At 41.1% G+C, this 22,549-nt stretch overlaps 1 protein-coding gene across 1 annotated transcript in view; it reads right to left on the reverse strand.

The window, feature by feature from the left end:
• Positions 1-22,549, reverse strand: part of PPARG (peroxisome proliferator activated receptor gamma) — a 59,307-nt gene that overhangs the window by 26,013 nt on the left and 10,745 nt on the right. The window contains exon 2 of the mRNA XM_077276273.1: positions 3,655-3,904. Coding sequence (XP_077132388.1) covers positions 3,655-3,889 — 235 coding nt within the window. The 5' untranslated portion in view covers positions 3,890-3,904. The remainder of the gene's footprint in view (positions 1-3,654; positions 3,905-22,549) is intronic.

Below are 22,549 nucleotides of genomic sequence, written 5' to 3' on the forward strand. Positions count from 1 at the left end.
TGCAAGAAATGTCGCCTTTAAGATATGTTTATTTACATGAAGGCAACTATTTCGCGTTTTTCCTCGTAGTTGATATAACTTTGTTAAAATCTTTTAAACACAATATGAAATCAAAATAAGGCAATGTAAAGTAATTACTTAGAACATTTCTAAAAGTATCAGTAAGAGCACCTCTTTTTTTTGTGTTTATTGCTTTTTTTTAGATTCAAACCATGCTCTACATATAGCATTGTTTGTGCAGTTTGTGGCATTTTTCCTCTATAAACCTCTATTGTTATTTCTTCTCTGTTCAAACAATTTGTATTGCGTTTTCTTGGTGGCTTTTTTGACATTGGATATCATGTGATTCTTAGAAGAATTTTGGATTTTCCTTGTATCTCAAGACTTGTAATGTTAAACATGCAACTGAAAACTGCAAACATAAATACAGTGCAGAAAATAAGTATTTGATACACTTCGGAGTTTGTAAGTTTTCCCACCTAAAAAAATGGTGAGGTCTGTAATTTTTATCGTAGGTACACTTCAACTGTGAGAGACAAAATCTAAAAATAAAATCCAGAAAATCACATTGTATGATTTTTAAATAATTAAATTGCACTTTATTGCATGAAATATGTATTTCATCACCTACCAACCAACAAGAATTCTTACTCTCACAGACCTATTAATTTTTCTTTAAGAAGCCCTCCTACTCTGCACTCATTACCTGTATTAATTGCACCTGTTTGAACTTCTTACCTGTATAAAAGACACCTGTCCACACAATCAATAACACTCCATCCTCTCCACCATGACCAAGACCAAAGAGCTGTCTAAGGACAAGGGACAAAATTGTAGACCTGCACAAGGCTGTGATGGGTTACAGGAAAATAGGCAAGCCACTTGGTGAGAAGGCAATGACTGTTGGCGCAATTATTAGAAAATGTAAGAAACACAAGATGACTGTCAATCGTCTAGGGCTCCATGCAGGATTTCCTCTTGTGGGGTAAGTATGATTCTGAAAAAGGTCAAGAATCAGCCCAGAACTATGGTAGGACCAGGTCAATGATCTGAAGAGAGCTGGGACCACAATTTCAAACATTACCGTTAGTAACACACTGCGCCGTCATGGATTAAACTCCTGCAGGACACATAAGGTCCCCCTGCCCATGCCAGCACATGTCCAGGCCCGTTTGAAGTTCACCAATAACCATCATGATGATCCAGAGCAGGCATGGTAGAAGGTCATGTGGTCAGATGAGACCAAAATAAAGCTTTTTGGTATCACCTCCACTTGCCGTGTTTGGAGGTAGAAGAAGGGTGAGTACAACCCCAATAACACCGGCCCAATCGTGAAGCATGGTGGCAGAAACATCATACTTTTGGGGTGCTTTTCTGCAAAGGGGACAGGTCAACTGCACAGTACTGAAGGGAGGATGGATGGGGTCATGTATTGCAAGATTTTGGCTAACAACCTCCTTCCCTCAGTAATAGCATTGAAGATGGGTCATGGCTGGGTATTCTAGCATGACAAAGACCCAAAATACAAAGCCAGGGCAACTAAAGTGTGGCTCCGTAAGAAACATTTCAAGGTCCTGGAGTGGCCTAGCCAGTCTCGAGATGTGAACCCAATAGAAACTCTTTGGAGGGAGCTGAAACTCAATGTTGCCCAGTGACTGCCCCGAAACCTGAAAGATCTGGAGAAGATCTGTATGGAGGAGTGGGCCAAAATCCCTGCTGCAGTGTCTAGAAACTTTGTCAACAACTACAGGAAATGTCTGACCTCTGTAATTGCAAACAAAGGTTTCTGTACCAAATATTAATTTCTGTTTTTCTATTGTATCAAATACTTATTTCATGCAATAAAATGCAAATTTATTGTGTAAAAATCATACAATGTGTGTGAAGTTATTCATTTAATTATAAGGAAAGGGCTACAAAGCAATATGTGTTGCGTCAAGTTTATCTCAGTGTCGCAACATCGCAACTAATGATTTCCATTTGTGTCGCATTGCACCTTGCGACCTGCTGCAACTCCAAATGTTTCCAAATGGGTTCTACTTTCTGTTGATAGTTGCAAGTTGTACGCTTTCTGACTTGCCATAGACTTTAATGCAAGTCGCATACATCTGCGACTTGCATGCGACATACAGTATCTGCCTATGAATGAGTCTCGCTAAAGCATTTCTTAGACAAGTCCAACCAAAAACATCAGTGCAACTTGTCTGCGACTTGAAGGTATGCAACTTTTTTATTAGAGGGCTGATTTTGCTATAAAAAAAAATGGTCAAATCGTAGACAAGCAATTCTCAGTCGCATACAACTTTCAACAAAGTCCATGGTTAGTGAGTCACGTGTGTCCAGCAGCCAGAGACTGAAAATCCTATGCATTTGCAAACATATGCAGTTTCTGTTGCAATCGCAGTAGGTCGCAGGTTGCAACATAACACCATAGCAGATCATTAGATGCAATATCTCATATGCAATGACAATTTCAGTGTGTGCAGATCTTGCCTTATACCGTCTTTGTACATGGATGATAGTAGGTACACACTGTTCTGTCTTGCAGAAGATATGAAGGAGAAGACCATGGTGTTATGGGGGATAAAAGCTCATAAGAGGCCTGCGTGACTCTCATATTATGCATTCATGATCTTTGTGGCAATATCCCAAAAATGGTAATTTAGCCAACGTATATACTGCAGTAAAATAAATCAGATATGATGCAAACTTGCACTGGTGGTGATTGAAATAAGCCAAAATAAGTATGCTAGTGTCACACTATGACAGTCTTCGGTAAGGAAGGGGGGCCTCAAACTGTCACCGAAACAGTGACCCTAACTATCCCTGTCTCGGGGGTACACTTGAAGTTAAAGGCCTGGGACAGAAATATAAGGCAAACAAGACATAAAGACAAAACAGGAATATCAGAAAGCAACAAACATGCAAACACTCACCAAAGGTAAAGGTGTATATGGGGAAAGATAGGAATGTACCAACCAAATGGGAATAGGAACCAGGAGATAAACACACAAGTACTACAGCAAACTAAAGATCACTACTACAGCAACTCCACTCCAGCCATTAAGCTTAGCACTCAGCACAGGAAGACGAATCTCCAGTAGCAAGAACAAATTCCTATTCAGCATAGCTTCTCCAAATGAGCTAGGAAGCAAAGTGTTCACAGGCAAGGCAGAGAGGGTCTGGCCAGGTTTCATAGAGAGAGGTAATGACCAGATCAGAAGCAGCTGAAAATGGAGCTGCAAGTTTCTGACCAGCATAGAAAGGGTCGCTAGCCTCTGTAGCACCAATGGAAACCAAATCCATTTAATATGTGACACAAACACACAGGCTAAGTGGAAGATCTGCACTTAACAATACATAGTGATCTTCCACCCACAGATCTCCCAGGAGGACGTGACCGCCAGTTTTGAATAAAGACATTAAACGTAACCATGCAGTCTAGCTATTCACCCTTGTGTACCAACATAACCATCCAGTTTTAACATTTGTCCCTTTTAAGTTACTGATGCAATTTTTAGGCCTTCAGGATATATAAGACACCACTGTTTAAATTATCCGGTACATTATTGAGCAATTATATTGTATTACATGAAGGTAATAATTATACAAGACTCCAGAGAACAATCACGAGCATGGAATGAGTCAGCATACTTTGGCAGTCTTGTAGTTTCAGCTCATACTTATAATCAGCGTCCATTTGGTCATTTCGGCACAGGAAGTTCTTATCTTCTAGAATGTCTTCATATTGAGCCGCAGAAATACTTGTAAAGTCCACCGTTGCAAATGGCTTAATGTCAAAGTCATGGGAATGGCTCTCAATGGCAGAAAGGTCTATTGAGCTCATGCCAAAATTCATCCCCCAAAATGGCATCTCTGTGTCGACCATGATTGCTGTTGTTTCCTGGAAGAGAGTAAATAGTCTGTTAAGAAACTGTGAAAAATATGTGTCGTTTCATGGCTAAACACATAGGATTATTCTGCGATTGAAACAGACTGTTGAAACGTCAGACACTCTGGTATATAATTATGGATAATTTTGTGTATAGCGGGATGGCAGGGTATACAAATGAAGTTGAGTTGAAAGTAGGGGGTCCTTTATTTTGGATTCTCATGTTTGAACCAGAGAGGAAAGCAGTTACCAAAAGCGATTCTCTTTCTGGAGGACCTGTCCTGTCCTGCAATGGACTGCTAGGTTTCCCGCATGTTACAGTTGATTGCAAGGGGCTCAGTACAGTTGAGTGGTTTGGGGAGGTCATAGGGGCAGTTACCCTGGGTGCCAAATTCTATGGGGTCACAACATTTTACCCTTAATCTGTCCACATTGTCTACTGACTGAGTAGTGCCAGTAAAAGCTGCTTTTTCCTGCTCGCTGGCAAGCAGCTTCTTTGTCACTTTGTTCAATGCTGAAAATTTCTATGCAGAGTGCAGCAGCCGGGATGAGTTTTTCATCATCTGCTGTACTCTGCAGAGACAGCAACCAAGATGAAGATCATTGTATAATTAAGTGAGCTTTGTCATCTCAGTCACTGCCTTTGCAGAGCACAGCAGCCAATGACAAACCTGTTTCGAATTCTGCGCTCTGCATAGGAATTTCTGTAAACAACTGGAATGGCAGAGCAGCTACTAGGGTTAGGGCTAGAGTTAGGGCAGGGTTAGGGTTAGGTTTAGGTCAGCTGTAATAAAATAGTTATATTAAAAAATACTTAAGTGCAATTAAGAACTGTTTTCTAAAAACGTATAACGGATTATTTTTTACATTTTGTGCCAAACTTTAGAAGAAAGAAAAATTATAGAGATCCAAAGGGCAAACTATAAATACATTAGTATTTTTATTAGAATGCTTGGGGAATAACAGATTCATTAATCGACTATTAGAAGGGAGTGCTAATGGTCCCTGGTATAAGGGGGGGCAAATACTTGCCTTGCCCTGGTTGCTGGCAGCCCATGCTACGCCACTGGCTTTGTGCAATCAGCTAATTGTCAAGGAACTTTTCTAACAAGAGAAGAACTCCTTTAAGTAAATGCCCATCCTACAAATTTACCAGTTTTCCAGAGAGTATGATATATATATGACTGTTGTAACGTATGATGTAAAATCAGTGTCATTGAGGATGTCTTAAATGAATCCTGTTTGCTAATGGAAGGTGCACAGTGACAAAGTCAACTTATTTCTTAACATCCACTATTTCCTTCCTTTCTATTACAGTATGTAATATACTATATGTGTCATCCGATAAGGTGCCACATATTGCATAAAAAGGCATATGATATTATTACATTTTGCCTGTTTGATTGTATAATTAAAAAGGTGGTCCCAAAATTCCAATTTTATCACATAACGAGTACGACAGTATAGACAGATCACTAAGGGTCCCGCTGCGGAGATCCCTACTGATCTATGTCCCTCATGAAAGGTAACTTTTAATTCCTTTGCATGGACAACCAATTCAGCATTTGAACAGGACACACGAGACTCCAGTCCTTTTGTCAACTGGGTCCAAATAGTACCCAACCCCACCGATCAGACACTTGAACACAATGAACACAGCATGCAAACAGGTCTGCCGTGAACTGAAATCCAGTGCCAATAAAGAGAAAGCTCCGTAAATGTGGTTGACTACTGTAAATCAACACTAATTACCATATAGTATGAATATAAATAATTATAATTATATATGTATCTATATATATATATATAGATAGATATATATATATATATCTATATATATATATATACATATATATATATATATATACTGTATATATAAAATTATCATGTCAACTAAAAAAAGCACATCAGGATCCCGACCATGGTGATGGCAATGATGATAGACACCAAAGGGTAGAACAAACTTGACGTGACTCAGGAACAGAAGCACAAAACATTCCAGTACAAATATATTGAAAAATACTAAAGTAGGAATATCTGGCATATACAGTATAGTTGCTGTGCTCTGAAAATAAAAGGCGATGTGCTCAATTAGCCTTGGGCAGTGCCCCTCCATGACTGCCAGGGGTAGCATGCTAGCACATATGTTTCCCATATCTGCCCTACAGCTGGCCATAGACATGACACTTTCCCAGTAGACCATGCCAATTTCGAGTCTGTGACAGACACAATATAAACTGACCATAGTCACACCAGAACTTCCAGTGTCCCAGTGAGGGTGATCGGCAATCAGTAAGAAGCAGTCCATGAAGCAAAGAGCGAAGGTCAACCACCCTTCTAATCTTGCATTTTACAACCCTAGTTTGTCCATATGCTGCAACCCAATCTATGGACAACAAACTGAGTAATATTTCTAAATTGCTAGTAAAATATTTTTGACTTTCGTATCAAGTTCTAATTTTGATATGACATCTTTGCTGAAGCTGGTGAGCTACGAGCAAGAGGGCTGAAGAGCTACATGTGGCGTCGGAGCTTTGCGTTGGTCAAAATTAGCACAAAAAGGCCAATCAACAGACTTAGCTTGAAGATTTAGTTTCTGAATGCGAAATCTATAACATGGTTCCTTACATACCTTATACCAATTATAATATTGGTATGGGGCTGCTGCATTTGCACCCCCTACAGCTACACCTGTGAGGGTGCTCCTACAGCTACATCTGTGTGGCTGCCCCTACAGATACACCTGTGAGGCTGCTCCCTACAACTACACCTGTGAGGCTGCTCCCTACAACTACGCCTGTGAGGCTGCCCAATACAGCTACGCCTATGAGACTGCCCCATACAGCTATGCCTGTGAGGCTGCCCCCTACAGCTACCCCTGTGAGGCTGCCCCCTACAGCTACACCTGTGAGGCTGCCTCCTACAGCTACGCTTGTGAGGCTGCCCCCTACAGCTACGCCTGTGAAGCTGCCCCCTACAGCTACGCCTGTGATGCTGCCCCTACAGCTACACCTGTGAGGCTGCCCCATACAGCAGCTACACCTGTGAGGCTACCCCCTTACAGCTACACCTGTGAGGCTGTCCCCAACAGCAACACCTGTGAGGCTGCCCCCTACAGCTACTATTGTGAGGATGCTCTCATGTAACTTCCTGGATGTTGACAACAAAGGAAAGTATGTTGAATTTTAACATGAATATGGGCACTATCATGAGTCTGACACTAATCATTGAAATGTCACTGGACATACTATAAGCTGGCATGTTGGCAATAAGGTGGGCACTATCGGGGATCACTGTATATCGTTACCTGCATGAACTGGAGTCAAAAAGATTACATTTTTTTCACAAGTCAAAATGATCTTTTTTGACATTTTTGAAAGTTTTGGCATTTTTCAAAAAGTTACAAAGCACCAGTTACTTATGTATAATGGTAAATCCTGCCATATTGCCTAAATTAATGTCATCCTAGATGATTACGGTGGGGTGGATAAGGGACAGGCAGCTTCAAATTAAACATCTGACCCTTTTGTTGTCTATGAGATAAGCCGTTGCCACGTCTGTCTGGCGACGGCTCTCTCCACTAACGACATTTAAAACACATGAAGGCTTGGTCAAGAAAAATGTTACCATAATTCCTACTTAGGCACTGTATAGGACAGTATATCACTTTTTCCAATGGAAGGTGGTAGAGTCACTGTATGACCACTTACATTGCGGTTGGGGGGGCACCCACACAGAGGCAGTACTGTGTAGGGCATCATCCAACATAAGATCGATCATGCCTCTATTACAGAAACACATTGAAGATGACTGTGCATTCATGTAGCCCTATTGGCTGAATTTTTGGAGACTTACAAAGTCGTTTCAGCCAACAATCCTCTTACAAATGTGAGTTCAAGAAAATAATGGTTCTCCTTAAAGACACCAGGTAAGCACATATTCTTATTGGCGTAGTATGAAAGCAATTAACTCACAAGAAAGAGCCACACTAATGAGTAGCCATCTTTACTCCTATTAAAAAAAGAATAGGATCGTTGTACATCCATCAGGATGAGTAGATTGTGGAGGTCCATACATCTACAAGGTGGTGGAGGTACTAGTAGACATGCAAGACCATTAGGACATCATGTATTTTCTTTTAGTATAATTGACAATCCGTGAGAAGTCTTGTCACAAAGTTATTCTGAGAATTGTCGAGTAGGATCCAGGAGCTACTCCCGAGAATCTTTCTTGAGCAGAAACAACCAACTTGTTCCTCAATCCAGTGAGTCACTAAAATTGGCACTCGATACTTATGTTTTCAGTGTCAATACAACAGAAAATAAATATTTCAGCATCAAATCTGAAGTGGTTACTGGACAATAATTCCAGAAGAAACTGATAAACAGCTGTGGCTCGGACTTCATCTTAACCTCTGTCTCCATTGGAACGCTATCAAAACTAATTATGGACCACGCGCATTCGTCATCATCAGATGCAATATGACTGGTACGAGGAGAAATTCGGATGAGTAACTAAGCTGCTTGCGTGGTGGTCAGTCTAATGACTGATGATGTGTACATCACCCATACACCAGTTGACTTTTATCCTAATTAGAACACAAGTGTGTGTGAGTCCTTCCCATTATATATGTGGATGTGAAGAACCAAAACGCTAAAATTAGATGTATCTGTAGTGCGGAATTTGTGGACGGAAGTTTTTAGTTTACTATGTTCAACATTTAATTTTTATTTTTTTTTGTACAATTTTTACAAATGTATTTTTCATTAAAGGGGGCTCATATTGATGGCCTATCGTTACAATAAGTCATCAATATCAGATCAGTGGGGATGAGGCGCCCGGCACTCCCACCGTTCCGGTTTTCTCTGTGCCGGCAACCGACGGAAGGTATCAGTTGTGGAGCTGAGCAGCACAGCTCCATCAACTGTACAACTGTATAGTGGTAGCGGCCGAGTACTTCACATCTGCCCCTATTACAATGAATGGGGATTGATCTGCAGTACCCCGCTGTGGCCACTATACAATTAATGGAGCTGTGCTGTTTTGCTCCGCAACTGATCACATCCTTCCGCCACCAGCACTGAAAACAGCTGATAGGCATTGTGCTGGATACTGCTCTGATATTGATGACCAATTCTTAAGGTTAGGCAATCAACATAAGAGTACTTGACAAACCTTTTAAGCAAAAACAACCATTGGCCTAAATTTTAAGAGTAACTATCACTTTTATTTTTTCTTCCTAAATCCATAGAGCACATGAAAATAAGAAACTTTGTTATATATATATATATATATATATATATATATATATATATATCTCTATCTCATATCAGAGAAATCCCCTTCTTTCCGCACCTGAGCTGATCATTAATTCTCAAAATTCTCAAAACTCTGTCTTCCATGAACAGATTTTCCCATTATTGAGGCAAGACATGACAGTTGGTGCTCATAGAGTTCTATGGAGAACTGTAACTGTCATTCCAGGAGAACTTGCAGCCTCTAGCTCCTCCCTTCTCCATAGAATTTTATAGTCATCAACTGTCATCTTCTATCTCCGGAATGGGAAATCTGTCTTCACTGAATACAGATTCTACTCACTAATCGAGAATAAAATGTCAGCTCAGGAGGTGAAAGAAGCTGATTTTTCTGATAAGATATGTTACAAAGTTGCTTATTTTCATGTGTACTATTGATTTATGAAATAAAAATTAAAATCACTCTTTACGTTATCCACAGACTTTTGCCACGAGAGTTTGAATAGCAACAAACTGGTGACTTGTAGTCTAACCACATGCAACTTCCTTATCGTTTTTGCTTGTATATCAGACTTATAGTTATAGGAACAACAAGTAGACATGCAACCCTCATGTAATGCATTCCCATGGACTGTCACTGTCATGTTACAGACGGGATCTTCAGTTTAAAGAAGCAAAGGGCGTGAGATTCGTAATGATAATCTGACATACCGGTGTCACTTAGATGTTCTTTCAAATTCATTGTATTATTTTACCTTTGTGGTTTATACAACGTAATTCGCGGCACATTCAAGACACCAATTATAGAAACTTCTATTTGACAGGATGTTCGGCTCCTGAATACCTGCTGCAAACTTTTGACCTCAAAGCTGTATCTGCAAACTTTATAGACCATAATTATACAGCAAAGAGAAAATGAAGAGAAAGGCCAGATGAGGCTGAAACGTTGCCTTGTCTAGTTGTCTTCTTGCTGTGACCCATTTTTAATATTATGGAATAAAGATTTAAGTTTTTATAAGGATTTGCCTTCTGGTGCCTCGATTTCCTTGGAGTTTTGAATTATCCTGGACCCAGCATGAGGCCCATAACCACATAATTGCCAGATGGTGCCGGTGAATTATCTATGGGACTGGAGAGCGGCGGCTGTAACTGCTCCCCCGGCACTGACTGATAGCCTGCCCTAATGCTCCCAGTAGTGCCAGGCAGATTCAGAACACTATTAACCTGCAGATCAAACCCATATCTTCAGGTTAATAGCTTTTTTTTCATGTGACAGGTATGTAAAGGGATTGGACACTGCTTTTTTTAATTGATGACCTATCCTTAGGCCTTAGGATAGGCCATCAATATGTGATAGGTGTGTGTGCGGCACCCGGCATCCCCGCAGATCAGTTGTTACTAGTGTCGGTGAAGGCCAAAAGTTCTCAGATGCTGCCATACCACAGAATCTCCATTAAAGCTATAGTGGCCATGGCCAGAAACCACAGATCCACCCCCTATTGATTGAAATAGAAGGGGGTCTGCAGTACCCGGACAACTATAGAACTTTTGGCCACCGACGCTGTAACAGTCTACCAGCAGGTGTTGTTTGCATCCCCACCGATCGTACATTGATGGTCTATCCCAAGGATAGGCCATCAATACAAAAGTAGTTAACATCATCCTTGAACTGTTGGCCACCGACGCCGTAACAGTCGACCGGCAAGTGTTGGTAGCATCCCCACCGATCGTATATTGATGGTCTATCCCAAGGATAGGCCATCAATACAAAAGTAATGGCCATCATCCGAGAACCTTTGGCCACTGACGCAGTAACAGTCGACCGGCAGATATTGGTCACATTCCTACCGATCGTACATTGATGGTCTATCCCAAGGATAGGCCATCAAAACAAAAGAAGTGGCCATCATCCGAGAACATTTGGCCACCGATGACGTAACAGTCGACCGGCAGGTGTTGGTCGCATCCCCAACGATCGTACATTGATGGTCTATCCCAAGGATAGGCCATCAATACAAAAGTACCAGTCTGTCAATGTAAGCTTGTTTACTGTAAACGATATTTATAACCCTGTATGTAACCCCTTTCTCATGTACAGCACCATGGAATTAATGGTACTATATAAATAAATAATAATAATAATAATAATAAAAGTAATGGCCATCATCCGAGAACGAGTAGTGGTCATCCTCTTTAGTGATTTATTAAAAATTATTTTTTTTTTCTTTTTAAATCTTCCCCATTTATAGCACACCTGAGATGAGTGTGCATGTGTCTGAGGGATCTGGAGGAAGAGCTGCTGGCCTATGGCTGCATCCAAAGTTTAACCCATCTCAAATCATATTGTGTCACCGACCTCATCTGATTGTTGTTTATTTGCTGACTCTTCAAACCGTCCATTTGTTGAGCAAGTTTCTTTTGTGGTTTCGAACGATTTTGCTTTCTTCAGCATCATGATGTCAAGAACCACAAATGTATTTGCAGCCAGTGCAATCACAAAGCAAACTTCATGCTACATAACGCACACTGTCTGCTAAGACCGATAATATATAACTTACACTTCTTGTACTCTATTAATTTGGCATATCGCCTAGAAATATAATAGCTAAACATGAAATGAACATTGACCTGGCAGGTTTCCCAGATGTACATATATGTGTTCATTCACGTCTTCAAACAAACTCAAATAACTCTGATTATTTTACTGTATGTGCCTAAAGGACTTTACGTAGTTGCATCCAACAATGCAGCCGTGCTTTCCGGTCATTAGCTCGGATTTTACAGTTTGCATTTAGAATTGGTCAACATTTGTCATAAAACTGCGATGAAGTTTATGAATAATAATCTGGAGCTGCATTCATAAGTCAGCTTGTCGCTAATGGAAGAATTCAACATAACTTGTAGCTCAGTTACTAAAAGTTAGTTTTTCCTGCATGAAATTACAGCACTTGTGTAAAGAAAAAAGTTACTAAAATCAAAATTTTGCACCGTCCCTGTGTGGACACTGAAATCAACAAATAAAGCTGAAAGATTTCAGCTCTAAAGCATGTAAAATTGTAAATACAGCTCTGGACTTTAATACAGGCTGTAACTCTCAGCATTCTATGGCATTTCTAATTATTAACTGTTAAATACAGTAACTGTTGTGTTTTAAATGAAACCTTCTGATTCATGCTGGCCAAACCATGGGCAGCCTGAATCGGACACTGGCTGCATTATTGTTGCCCTGTATATTTTACTCTGAAACGCTGTGGTGTTTCAAAGAGTACAAATTTAAGGAGATGGACTTACTGTCCAAGTTCCACGTTGTGTATAATATAATGTATATTATGTTAATTGTGTTGTGGTGCATTGTAGTCTTTTGCACTGTGCGTTGAGAACGCTGTGTTCTGCCCAGCATCAGAGAGTGAGTAAGGTAAAATGTTGGGACTAGCCCATAATGGGAGGGGATAAGATGAAGGGAAAGGAGACAGTTTCCTGTCAGAATGTTAGGTAGGGCCGGAGTACATAGAGAAAGGACCTAAGGTCCCATTTGAGCATTCTTGGGTGTCCCTAAGTGAGAGGAGACTGAAGGAAAAGAGATAGTGAGATCTGAAACATAAGTGAGTAAGAGACAGAGTGATCTATTAGAGACGGGTCCTGGAAGAGGACGCCTAACTGAAAGACCCAGAGCTTATAACAATTGTAGGTAACGGGCCTACAGGACTGAGTTCATGAGACAAATAAAATATCCTGGGCAGGAATTCCAGAGCATCAGCATCAGAGGAAATAAGTACAGACCATATTGTCACATTAAGGGGAAGGAGGATGCGGAACCGTGAGTCGAGTTTAAGAGTCTTGCTAAACAAAATTGTAGAGTCTAGATGGGTTGTGGTGAAGTAGTGAGAAACAGTGGAGACAGAGGACAAGTAAAGAGGAAAGGTGAACAATAGAGGACAGAGGGAAGGACACTGTGGAAAATGCTTTGAGTTGTAAAGGAAGCCTTCATAAGACTTTGTACCCGCTATCTCTTTTGTATATGTTCCCTACTAAGTTCCCGTTCAGTAAAATCTTTATATTCAAATGGTGGTCTCCCTCACGGAACTGTTTAATACCTGGTTCTTGCAAACCAGCAAAATCAATCACATGAGGCCTGCATGAGCGTAGTGCCATCACAACACAAGTCCACACACCCAGCCAGGACCCCGACTTTCATGTAACATGCCGGGCAGTGGCGCAACTTGAAACTCATGGGCCCCGATGCGAAAGCTCCAACGGGGCCCCCAAACATTTTAAATCTTTAATAGCAATAGTCTTTTTCTATAGGCCAAAGGGACTTTTACGGTCCCCTAGGCTCCAGGGCCCGGGTGCGATTGCAACCCTAGCACCTGTTGTAGTTACACCCCTGGTGCGAGGGCATGAGAGAGGAGTACCTCGCCCATGGCTACCGTCCCACGCCATGTTACACTTACTTTGACTAGGTGTGACTAGTCCGTGGTAGGTACCTGTTGGCTTCTCCAGACTCTGCTCCCCTAGACTAACACGTCTCCCCATACATATAGGAAGAGACCTGTCACTTTTGGGGAGCAGAGATGGGAGAAACTGTCTGAGGACCGGCCTCAGACAAGTCATGCATAGATGTTGTCTCTGAAGCCCTGCAGCGAGTCAGAGAAAAACATGCACGGCTGCACGTAGCTGATTCATGCTGCCCAAGGTTCGGGGAGCTTGCATCAGATCACAATATCCCCTTTAATTAACCACATTAATAAACATGTAATTTAGAAGATTTATGCATTAAAGTAACATTTTCTCCTTCAATACATGTGTTCAGCAAATGCTCATTTATTGGTTTATTGATTCCCAACCAAAGTTCACTGAGAAGAGTGCAGTTATTTGTAGCTTGCGATAACAGGTCTCCTCTGTAGTCCCGCTACGCTTGTGCAACACGTATAAGCTATGGAGGCTTTTGCACGTTATTCCTGGAATATTTTAAGCTAGCCAGGCCAAGGCCGCACCACAAAACCCAATTAAATGCCAATTGGGACCCCAGGAAGAACTGAGCCCGGCTACCCCAACACGTACCGTCTTGAAATACATTATCAAAGCAGGAAGCAAATTAAAGGTTGGTTTTTCCTTGGAGGCTCTTACAGGTTCTACATTGGTCCTCAGGAGCTTCAAGTTATCCTTATGAAAATGTCTATAGATTATTAACATCATCCAGATACTCACAAGCTCTAAACACAAATGCTTAAAAGGAAACCTGACAACGAGCCAGTGATTTCCTAAAAAAAGCTTGATAACAAACAGAATCCTGTTCACTTGATTTCACATGTACATAGACAATAAGACGTCCAGGACTGGAGTCCCCCCGCTGTTACTCCTACTCAATAATGTTTTCAGAAATTATTTCAAGCTTCATGAGAAGCTCAGTGTGTACAGATTATTAGGATATAACCTTTCCCTCACTTTTCTTATTTTAGTATCCAGTTTACACGTAATTGTCCCTAAGGGAGATGGTGAACTTCCTTTATGTGAAGGAATATGGCAAGGGATCATTGGGATGACTCTAAAACAGGACCTCAAAAAGACAAATTATAAGATGGTTCGTAATCCTACAGGAAATACAAGGGGATAGATAGATAGATAGATAGATAGATAGATAGATATAGATAGATAGATAGATAGATAGATAGATGAACACAATGAAGGCAGCACTACCAAACTAGGAAAAATGAAAAATGTAATAGCCCATAGTGACGGCAACATTTTGTTCCAGTTGAGGACCTTTTTCGATTGGACCAAAACGTTGCCGTCACTATGGGCTGTTAAATTTTTCATTTTGCGCCTACATTTTTTCTATTTAGATAGAATACATTTATATACTTTTTATTAATGTCCCCACTTTTGTTAAACACTTTACTTGGAGTACTGCCTGCCTTTTATTATATTTTAAATAGTGGCCCTCAGATTGATGTTCAGGGACTTGTACCCAATATCCCACAGCGTAGCTGGTACTATTTCTTCTTGATAGATGCATAGAACAATAAATACATAATAGATAAACAGATGAAAGAATGATAAAGAAATCAAGTTAAAGATTAAGGTACCGTCACACTAAACGATATCGCTAGCGATCCGTGACGTTGCAGCGTCCTCGCTAGCGATATCGTTTAGTTTGACACGCAGCAGCGATCAGGATCCTGCTGTGATGTCGCTGGTCGCTGAATAAAGTCCAGAACTTTATTTGGTCGTCCGATCGCTGTGTATCGTTGTGTTTGACACCAAATGCAACGATACCAGCGATGTTTTACACTGGTAACCAGGGTAAACATCGGGTTACTAAGCGCAGGGCCGCGCTTAGTAACCCGATGTTTACCCTGGTTACCAGCGTAAAAGTAAAAAAAACAAACAGTACATACTTACATGCGCGTCCCACAGCGTCTGCTTCCTGACACTGAGCGCCGGCCCTAAAGTGAAAGTGAAAGCACCAGCGGTGACGTCACCGCTGTGCTTGTTAGGGCCGGAGCTCAGTCAGTGTCAGGAAGCAGACGCTGGGGGACGCATGTAAGTATGTACTGTTTGGTTTTTTTACTTTTACGCTGGTAACCAGGGTAAACATCGGGTTACTAAGCGCGGCCCTGCGCTTAGCAACCCAATGTTTACCCTGGTTACCCGGGGACCTCGGCATCGTTGGTCGCTGGAGAGCGGTCTGTATGACAGCTCTCCAGCGATCAAACAGCGACGCTGCAGCGATCGGCATCGTTGTCGCTATCGCTGCAGCGTCGCTTAATGTGACGGTACCTTTAAAGAAAAGAGATAGGAAGTCAGTCTGCTATCTATAATATATCTATCTTAAATCTATCTATCTATCTATCTATCTATCTATCCATCCATCTATCTATCTATTATCTATCTATCTACAGTGGGGGAAATAAGTATTTGATCCCTTGCTGATTTTGTAAGTTTGCCCACTGACAAAGACATGAACAGTCTTTAATTTTAAGAGTAGGTTAATTTTAACTTTGAGCGATAGAATATCAAAAATAAAATCCAGAAAACCACAATGTATAAATTATATAAATTTATTTGCATTTTGCAGTGAGAAACAAGTATCGGTATTTGATCCCTTACCAACCAATAAGAGTTCTGGCTCCTACAGACCAGTTAGACTCTCCTAATCAGCTCGTTACCTGCATTAAAGACAGCTGTATTACATAGTCACCTTTATAAAAGACTCCTGTCCACAGACTCTATTAATTACCCAGACTCTAACCTCTACAACATGGGCAAGACCAAAGAGCTTTATAAGGATGCCAGGGACAAAATCATAGACCTGCATAAAGCTGGAATGGGCTACAAAACTATAAGAAAGACGCTGGGTGAGAAGGAGACAACTGTTGGTGCAATAGTACGAAAATGGAAGAAATACAAAATGACTGTCAATCGACATCGATCTGGGGCACCATGCAAAATCTCACCTAATAGGGTATCCTTGATCATGAGGAAGGTGAGGGATCAGCCTAAAACTATACTGGGGAAACTTGTTAATGATCTCAAGGCAGCTGGGACCACAGTCACCAAGAAAACCATTGGTAACACATTACGCCGTAAAGATTTAAAATCCTGCAGTGGCCGCAAAGTCCCCCTGCTCAAGATGGCACATGTGCAGGCCCGCCTGAAGTTTGCCAATGAACACCTGGATGATTCTGTAAGTGACTGGGAGAAGGTGCTGTGGTCAGATGAGACAAAAATTGAGGTCATTGGCACTAAGGCTATGTGCACACGTATTCTTGAGGTCTGCGGATTTTTCCGCAGCTGATTTTTGAAAACCGCAGGTAAAAGGCACTGAGTTTTACCTGTGGATTTCCTGCGGAATTACCGCGGTTTTTGTGCGGATTCCACTGCGGTTTTACACCTGCGGTTTTCTATTATGGAGCAGGTGTAAAACCGCTGTGGATTCCGCAGAAAGAATTGACATGCTGCGGAATGTAAACCGCTGCGTTTCTGCGCAGTTTTTTCCGCAGCATGTGCACTGCGGATTGCGTTTCCCATAGGTTTACATTGTGTTGTAAACACATGGGAAACTGCTGCGGACCCGCAGCTGCGAAAACGATGCAGATCCGCAGCAAAATCCGCAGCAAAATCTGCAGCGTGTGAACATAGCCTAACTTTTCTCGCCGTATTTGGAGGAAGAGAAATGCTGCCTATGACCCAAAGAACACCATCCCCACTGTCAAGCATGGAGGTGGAAACATTATGTTTTGGGGGTGTTTCTCTGCTAAGGACACAGGACTACTTCACCGCATCAATGGGAGAATGGATGGAGCCATGTACCGTAAAATCCTGAGTGACAACCTCCTTCCCTCCGCCAGGACATTAAAAATGGGTCTTGGCTGGGTCTTTCAGCAAGACAATGACCCAAAATATACAGCCAAGGAAACAAAGGAGTGGTTCAAATAGAAGCACATTAAGGTCAGTGAGTGGCCTAGCCAGTCTCCAGACCTTAATCCCATGGAAAACTTATGGAAGGAGTTGAAGCTCCGAGTTTCCAAGCGACAGCCTCAAAATCGTAATGATTTAGAGATTATCTGCATTGAGGAGTGGACCAAAATTCCTCCTGACATGTGCGCAAACCTCATCATCAACTGCAAAAACGTCTGACTGCTGTGCTTGCCAACAAGGGTTTTGCCACCAAGTATTAAGTCTTGTTTACCAGAGGGATCAAATACTTATTTCTCACTGCAAAATGCAAATAAATTTATATAATTTATGCAACGTGATTTTCTGGATTTTATTTTTAATATTCTATTCTCTCAACGTTAAAATTAACCTACGTTTAAAATTATAGACTGTTCATGTCTTTGTCAGTGGGCAAACTTACAAAATATCTATCTATCTATCTATCTATCTATCTATCATCTATCTATCTATCTATCTATCTATCTATCTATCTATCTGTCTCTTGATTATTTTATTTCAGAAGTAACCTCAAAGTCTTTCTGGAAAATATGTTTGTGATCAATGATACCAAAGATAGATAGATCTATGTAATTAACACACAATTTGACTTTCGTTGTGTTACCTACTGTATACTTCATTTATAACCTTACATTTACATCATAGTCTACAATTCCCAGAGATCTGGATATTTTCTAACTTTGCTTTGTCACCCAACAACTTACTCCGATGTCCTTGAACTGAGGCTTAAATGGACAACAGGAAACTTAAAATGGAAGTTATTGGCTGGGGAACAGCATTAGACACAGTGGTTATTTTAATTTTTCTTTCTGCAGGAGAAAGTTTACAGGACTTGTGTGCATCTTGGGAGCCCAGAAGTTTTGAAAACCCCATGATTCCAGGAAAGGGCCCCATTGAACTGAACAACACAGCCGAAATGTTCCTCAGCCACATTCAAATACTCTTCTTTGACTTGTTAGAAAAAAATTACAAAGGTAGCCAGGCGATAACGACGGCATCTCAATGGTTCCAACAAATTATGTCATTCTTCACTATATATTTCGAAGCATAGGTCCACCAAAAAGAATTCTTTCACCAGGTCAGTTTGCAGACACAGGCCCACACACCCCATACCAAAATCTAGGGTATATGACCCTGAGACCTACTGGTTTTGGCCAAAAAATACATAAAAAATTGCAGCAAAACTGTATGTCCAATGGACTTCACAAGAGGCTTGTTGGGCTATTTGCCTACTATATTTCTGAGCTAAAGGGAAGGTGTTTTCCTTCTAGCTTTTACCACCAGTGTTTGCTAAATACATTTATCTCTATCACATTTGAGTCTTTGTTCTGGTTCTCCAGAGAGGTGTGAAGCTGGAAGCCATGATTATACAAGCGCTATTTGCACAGGGCAGGACGGCATCTTGCGTGTGAACTTGTATTGGTCTTGATAATGATCTGTATGGCCCATTACAGTTTGACCAGCTTGTGATTTGCTGCCCTGGACACACCTATTATCCAGTTCCTCAACCATAAAATCTGCAGGACTAACCAGTTAGATATCTTTATCGAGTTTTTTTTTTTCTCCTTCTTGTCAGGAGTTAGCATGCTTTGTATTTATGTTCTCTTTTTATAGAATCATTTCTTTGAGTTATACATTAACCTCGCTGTGGGTAGGATGTGGATGGCTTCCTGTGTTTGGCAAAGTCTAGAATTCAAGAATTTGCAGGTGAAGAGATTTCAAGGGAAAAAAGTTCATTAACTCACAAACTTTTTTTTTTTTAAATGCAACAAGAAGGTATTATAAAAGCCTATCTGACGAAATATTACACACTGGAAAGATTTGGATGGAGAAAACATATTATAGTGAGTTGTGCTCAATAGTATGAAATGCTGAAACGTCAGACCGTTAAGGCTCATTTAAGCGTCAGTGATTTTTGTGGCTAAAAAAACTTGATTTAAACTGGATCCTTTTTTTATCACTGAATTCTACAGAAAATGGATCTGTTATCTAGCCATCTGTTTTCTTCCATTTGAAACTGATCCTGAAAGCAAAAAACTGATCCTTTTCAAATGTTTCAATGTTAAAAAAACGGATCCAGTTGAAATTAGGTTTTTCAGCCGGACAAAGAAAGTTGTTTCTGCACAACATTTTTGTCAAAGGATTACTGCTGGAGACGTTCTAATGAATGATTACTGCCCATGTGTACAGAGCCTTAGTGAATATCAGCCCTAACTAGATTGTGTCCTAGTAAAGTCAGGTTCATATCTCATCTTGGCCATATGTTCGGGACGCCATAGATTGATACGTTTGATCCACCCAAAAAACGGGATTTTGGATTTGCCTTAAACTTATCAGATTCATTCCAAAACATGCAAGTCTGGACTCCATTTGAGCTTTTTTTTAGCCGTATCCATCTTTGAAGTTGTATACAGTAGTGAAGTCTACTCAGCTATCGTTTCTGACTTCAAAGACTGTGTGGTAGATTGGCTCAACCGGCTACACACGGAGGTAGGCACAGGAAATGCTGTCTCTTTAAATCTCTCACTGGTTTATTAAGGGTCCTGCATAAACTAGTGCAGAGTTAGCAAAAATAAACAAGGCCTTTCTGGCCTAAGGGAAAAACATAACATACAGCACAGTCCATGTTGTTGCGGAGATCCGCCCGCTCAGGAAAAAAATCAACATACGATGGTTCAGGTTTCCTTATCAGGACACAGCACTGAAGTTCCACTCTCCAGGCCTACGAACACTGAATGCCTCAGAAGGCCGACTATTTACACTCACCGGCCACTTTATTAGGTACACCATGCTAGTAACGGGTTGGACCCCCTTTTGCCTTCAGAACTGCCTCAATTCTTCGTGGCATAGATTCAACAAGGTGCTGGAAGCATTCCTCAGAGATTTTGGTCCATATTGACATGATGGCATCACACAGTTGCCGCAGATTTGTCGGCTGCACATCCCAAAGATGCTCCATACAAGGCAGGATGGATCCATGCTTTCATGTTGTTTACGCCAAATTCTGACCCTACCATCCGAATGTCGCAGCAGAAATCGAGACTCATCAGACCAAGCAACGTTTTTCCAATCTTCTACTGTCCAATTTCGATGAGCTTGTACAAATTGTAGCCTCAGTTTCCTGTTCTTAGCTGAAAGGAGTGGTACCCGGTGTGGTCTTCTGCTGCTGTAGCCCATCTGCCTCAAAGTTCGACGCACTGTGCGTTCAGAGATGCTCTTAGGCCTACCTTGGTTGTTACGGGTGGCGATTTGAGTCACTGTTGCCTTTCTATCAGCTCGAACCAGTCTGCCCATTCTCCTCTGACCTCTGGCATCAACAAGGCATTTCCGCCCACAGAACTGCCGCTCACTGGATTTTTTTTCTTTTTCGGACCATTCTCTGTAAACCCTAGAGATGGTTGTGCGTGAAAATCCCAGTAGATCAGCAGTTTCTGAAATACTCAGACCAGCCCTTCTGGCACCAACAACCATGCCACGTTCAAAGGCACTCAAATCACCTTTCTTCCCCATACTGATGCTCGGTTTGAACTGCAGGAGATTGTCTTGACCATGTCTACATGCCTAAATGCACTGAGTTGCCGCCATGTGATTGGCTGATTAGAAATTAAGTGTTAGCAAGAAGTTGGACAGGTGTACCTAATAAAGTGGCCAGTGAGTGTATATCCTAAACCACACCCTGAGGTGGAGATAAGGTGGACAACCTCCCAACCACACGTTAGCTGTGCACAAAAAACCCAGCCCAAAACATGGCTGATTAACCCCTCTCAGCACTTAGTTTGTTGGAGCAAAACTTCTAGGTTTCAAATCACTGAAGCTAATAGCCTCAGTGAAACATATCGCCTCTCCAGTACTTTGCCAGTCACAATGGATATGTCTGAAAAAAGCATGGTTTGGACACCATTTGAAATTGAAATTTATGGCTCTGTTTGAAGCATGTCCAAATCCTGTTTTCAGACAGAACCCCCAAAGCAGTCAGGAACTCCTATACCCAGTCTTAGAGACTTTACAGACTTAGAAAACATAGCTGTATTTGTATTTTTTTTACACCATTCTATGCCAATAAAAATGGGGTAGAAGTCTTTTTTTAAACATGCTAGGATCACAAAATGTCATATGGATTCATATGCATCAAAACATGTAAAGCTATATTTTAAAAAGAGGGTACATTACACAGTCACTGTTTATAAATCATGGCTGTAAAGTAGTGCTGACCTCTTCACAGAATTAAAGGGAACCTGTCACCAGGTTTTTACCAACTAATCTGAGAGCTGTATAATGTAGAGACAGAGACACTGTTCCAGCGATGTGTCACTTACTCGGGTGCTTGCTGTAGTTTTTATAATATCTTTGTTTTATCAGCAGGAGATTATCACTAGAGAAATAGTAATCCTGTTGCCAGGTAGTCCTTCAAAGTATTTAGCTCTGTATATCTCCGCCACCCACGTCTGATTGGCAGCTTTCTGCCTATGCACAGTGTAAATAGGGAGCTGTCAATCATTGGTATGGGAGGGGCTGTACACAGCTCAGTATTCAGAGAACTGCAGCAAATAAATTAGGGATTTTATCAAAATTACAGCAAGCAGTTCTGTAAGCGATACATTACTGGAATCAGGGTGTCTGCCCCTACATCAAGCAGCTCTTAGCTGGGGTAGCAAAAACCTGGTGACAGAATCAGATTCTCTTTAATAGTAAGCCTGTGTCTTTCAACGTTTTGATTTTCAGATATGATGTGAAAAATAAAACAGGGCCCCAAATTACTGGTCTTCAATAGTACTTGTATTTTCATATGGTTCAAAATAATTTTTTGGGACCCCCTGGGCCCACTATATTTTTTTTATATAGCACTGGCATAGATACAATTTCAAGCTCTTGGGCAACAGTGGAAAATTTGGAACATGGCCCCCTCATCACTCATAGGAACTTTGTGCATTTGTGCCTTATTTTG

This window comes from Ranitomeya variabilis, chromosome 8 (genome assembly GCF_051348905.1).
Source record: "Ranitomeya variabilis isolate aRanVar5 chromosome 8, aRanVar5.hap1, whole genome shotgun sequence".
Taxonomy (NCBI): domain Eukaryota; kingdom Metazoa; phylum Chordata; class Amphibia; order Anura; family Dendrobatidae; genus Ranitomeya; species Ranitomeya variabilis.